The sequence below is a fragment of the Amphimedon queenslandica genome, unplaced genomic scaffold (assembly GCF_000090795.2).
Source record: "Amphimedon queenslandica unplaced genomic scaffold, v1.1 AMPQUscaffold_11491, whole genome shotgun sequence".
Lineage (NCBI taxonomy): Eukaryota > Metazoa > Porifera > Demospongiae > Haplosclerida > Niphatidae > Amphimedon > Amphimedon queenslandica.
In genome coordinates, this window is record NW_003548267.1 from 1 (window position 1) to 3945 (window position 3945).

Below are 3945 nucleotides of genomic sequence, written 5' to 3' on the forward strand. Positions count from 1 at the left end.
ACACACACACTAAGTGTACCTCACACTGAAGTAAAGTGTGTGGGACACAAATAATTAGTAAGCACACCACGTTGCAGTGTGCTACTCACACTCTAACTGGCTCTAGCTACAAAAAAAGTGGGCACTGAACACTTTTGTTTTTACAGTGTATCATCAAGTGTACAATATCAGGTGATGAGTGACGGATGTAAATGTTCTGATGACTGTCCGTTAATTGACTGATCACTTCCTGACATTGACCTGCTGATGGTTTAGTGACAGTTATATACTTCATTTTTGGTCCACTCCACTTCTCCAGTCTCTTCTCCTAATAATAAACACAGTCAGTCAGTTAATGTGTGTATATTATTATTTTAATACAGCATAATCAGTAAATAATAAATAATATGATAATGTGATGTTTGTTTGTGTATTGTTCCAGGTGATGCCGGTTTTTGTACCAGCAGCAGCTAGGATGGAACTGATGAGTGTAGTCTATATTTTATCATGTCCCTCCATAAATATAATACCGTGGCAGTAAATGAAAGGGATTTGAAAAGTAAGCTTGGTCATTTCTTAATTCCTTCCTCTCATGATGAGAGGAAGGAATTAAGAAATGACAAGGAGAAAGAGGTGGAAAAAAATTATGCAAGTAGTCTCGCAAGCCAGACCCTTCATGCCTACAGTCATTGGGGTGGTGGCTGGTACACAGTGGCGAAGCTGAACCCGGGCCCACACTGGCCTAGGCCCGGGCATCAAAGCTCTGTAATGAGATTCATTAGATGCAATGTAAACAATTTCTTGCCCAAAGTTTAGATAAAACCAACCACAAGCCTCACCAGAGTACTAACAAGTGCACACAGGTGCATATAAGCAATTAGCAAGCATTTTCAAGTAAAATACCCAAAGAAAATTAAAAAGCATCTATGGAAAAAGCTAAAAACAGGACACACCCACATCTGGGCCCAGGCATCAGTTTAGTTCCAGCTCTGCCACTGCTGGTACATGTACCCCAAAATGACTGTAGGCTGGGGAATGGTCTGGCTAGCAAGACTAAGACACAAGAGGGAGCTAGAGATACATGTATTTCAGTGTATTACACTCAACTCTGAACATAGTCACACAATTATTAAAGTTACTTATAGGCTAGAAGAATGTAAAAGGACTTCCCATCCTCCACACAGCACACACACTATGTACATTAACAGACATAACAACTTTCGGTTGCAACATTTTCCAATACTCTTACATAGGCCTCACCTCACCCTCAGTCACCCTGTGACAAACATTAGGAAAACAAACATTTTAAATTATTGCTTTTCAAAAGATATTTATAAATAATTGAAAGAGTAAGTTACAAAAATAATGATATCATTAATAATAATAATATTATTATTGCAGTTCTTGATGAGAGGGAGTGTGAGTTGATGAGGGAGAGGTAGGGAGACTTGTCTCTGTCATTGTTTCCTTTTGCAATCTTTTAATCTCATTATCATAGTCAACCCATTCATCAATGATACGTACTGCACTTGTTAACTTAGGCTCCTTTGTCATTGGATTATTACACTGAGAGAGAGAGAAGAATAGGATAAAAGAGACACAGCCCATTTGTCATAGCAAGTTAGTTTATACATTTGCATGTAAAGCTAAATTTACAATTGAAGTAAAAGTGAACATAGTGTGGGCAGTCTGACTTTTTCAAACTGAAGTTGACACAAAATTGGTAAAATTTTAATTTTATATTGCATTTTGTGGCACGTGTAAACTACATGTAGCTAGGCTTATTAAGTTTAACTGTTCCATCAAAACATATGCAGCACAAGCTAAGTATACCCACCATATGTACAAGTAGTGTATTAGACTGTTCATTACTATCTATAATGTACTAGTAGTATCATACCAACTTACCAAGTCAATAGTTTTAGCAGTTGATTTTGTCTCCATTGAACACCATGTCTCACACCATAACCAGTCCTGTGGTAAACTCTTTATTGGTACATTATGAATCATACTGTTAGGAAGATCCTGATCTAAATTAGATAAACTTTAGAAAGAGAGACAGAGGGAGGGAGGGAGGGAGAGAGAGGGAAAGAGAGGGAGAGGGAGGGAGAGAGAGAGAGGGAGGGAGGAAAAGAAAGGGGAGAGAAGGAGAAAGAAAGATAATTGTACTTTCATTGCATGTAACGGCCTAAATGCATAATGTTCTATCACTTCTATGAAGTATTGTCAAAGCCTTATAAAAATACAAAAAAAGCTTTCATATTCTGCTATTTAAAATTACACCATCACTTAAAATTATCAACAATTTACAATCTGTCAGTATCAAGATATTCTTATTTGAGTCAGTAGGTCTCATGATGATCCATTGATTATTGATTAGACTCACTGTACCTGTTAGGATCCTGTGATAGCATTTGATATTGTCCTCTTAATCTATCCCCAGCAGCTAATAGTCTGAACTGCTGTAGATCAATAACATACAGTGCACTGATATGATAGCGCCTCTTTCCTAAATGATTCTTCCAATAGCCACTCTTCCAGAACCTGGAGGAACAGATAATACAACAATAATAGCCCATTAATCATAACATACAATCTATATGTACAGAAATAATAGCTTCCTTGAACATGAAAAAGCCTGCCTTAATTAAGGACATTATAAGCTTATACATGTAATAACACTATAGGAAATTAAGAACAACACCATATTTCATGAGCTGACACTACATGGCTTTAAGACTAGCTGTTAAGATTTATTAAAAAATCCAATTTTAATCGGAATCAGCTCAAACTTTGAGCGCAACCTAAGTACATGTATGTATATAAGAAAATAATTATAAAAAGGAGAATTCTCTCCTTTTCATTTCTGACAAAATTTGGCCATTATTATAGCAATACTGCTTGAATTACTTGAATCCATACATATCAGTAGGACTATCACAGAAAGGATTGTATCCATAAGGTGCCCCATCCAATGGCTCCTCCAACAATTCCTTCATATCAGTACGAACCACCTATTAATAACCATTAATAACTTTTATTAATCATTAATAACTATTTAAAACTAGTTATAAATATTAAATTCATAACTACACTGTCTTATCTACCTGATCAGCATCGACAAAAATAATTTTCTTAATATTTAACGGAAAAAGTACATCTAGAAATAATATCTTGTACCTAAAATAATAATAATAATAATTATTATTATTATTATTTATTAATTAATAATTATCTATACTCACGCCCAGATTAATCTTTGTTTTTCAGTTTGTCCATGAAGCCAGCGTGGCCACTTGTACTGTACCAGCTCATACTCAAACTCATACCTCTCAACCATCCTGGGAATGAAATCCTGAGAATGAAACAATCAATAATAATGATCATTTATTGACGTACAAACAAAATTATCTTTAGTGTTCTTTACTTTGAATTGTACACTGTACATGTCATTGTTTTGTTTGAATTGTCACTGTACATACAGTACATGTCAGTCCAATATTAAACTTAGTTTAACAAATCTCTCATAACCAACCAATATGCTTCAGTATGTACATAATTGCTTCACATTAATTGCCTCCACTCCCTCCCTCCTCCCTCCTCTCTCTCCCTCTCAAATTTAAAGAACCATTCCCAAATATAGTATAATGTCTGTCTCCATTAATGTTGATTTCTCTCTCACTATCTATACTCCTCACCTTAGGCCGAATCTTTCATAAAGGTGTCCAGAAGCTATTGAGAATATATTAATAGTATCAGTGGTAGGGACTGTATCATTAGACCCAGTAATGATTGGAGCATCATCAGGTACAAAGAACCTGTACCACAATATTAATAAAATAAAAATACACACACAACTAACTTTGAGATTGAGTCAATTATTCCACCATTTTGTTTAGGGGCGGAGCCAGTAGGTGTGGCTTGTTGGTTCTCGGTCTCGCTCAGTAGGAGACTGGCCTTTTCCAT

General features: G+C 35.7%; 1 protein-coding gene across 1 annotated transcript; it reads right to left on the reverse strand.

Moving 5' to 3' along the window:
- Nucleotides 1-1352: 1352 nt before the first annotated feature.
- Nucleotides 1353-3328, reverse strand: LOC100636555 (UDP-glucose:glycoprotein glucosyltransferase 1-like). The gene is made up of 6 exons (XM_020005365.1): nucleotides 3225-3328; nucleotides 3087-3159; nucleotides 2890-2993; nucleotides 2371-2523; nucleotides 1888-2023; nucleotides 1353-1545 (listed from the first exon to the last, which is right to left on the reverse strand). Exons 1-6 carry the CDS (start codon nucleotides 3317-3319, stop codon nucleotides 1372-1374), a joined length of 735 nt encoding a protein of 244 aa, XP_019860924.1. The 5' UTR covers nucleotides 3320-3328; the 3' UTR covers nucleotides 1353-1371.
- Nucleotides 3329-3945: the final 617 nt, after the last annotated feature.

Bases quoted from the DNA above. Each gene is read 5' to 3' on its own strand.
- LOC100636555 (XM_020005365.1), bottom strand. From the start codon at position 3,319: ATGGTTGAGAGGTATGAGTTTGAGTATGAGCTGGTACAGTACAAGTGG. The intron at 3,160-3,224 runs GTGAGTATAGAT...TTATTATTTTAG, and splicing joins AAACAAAGATTAATCTGGGC to GTACAAGATATTATTTCTAG. The intron at 2,994-3,086 runs GTAGATAAGACA...GGTTATTAATAG, and splicing joins TTTTTGTCGATGCTGATCAG to GTGGTTCGTACTGATATGAA.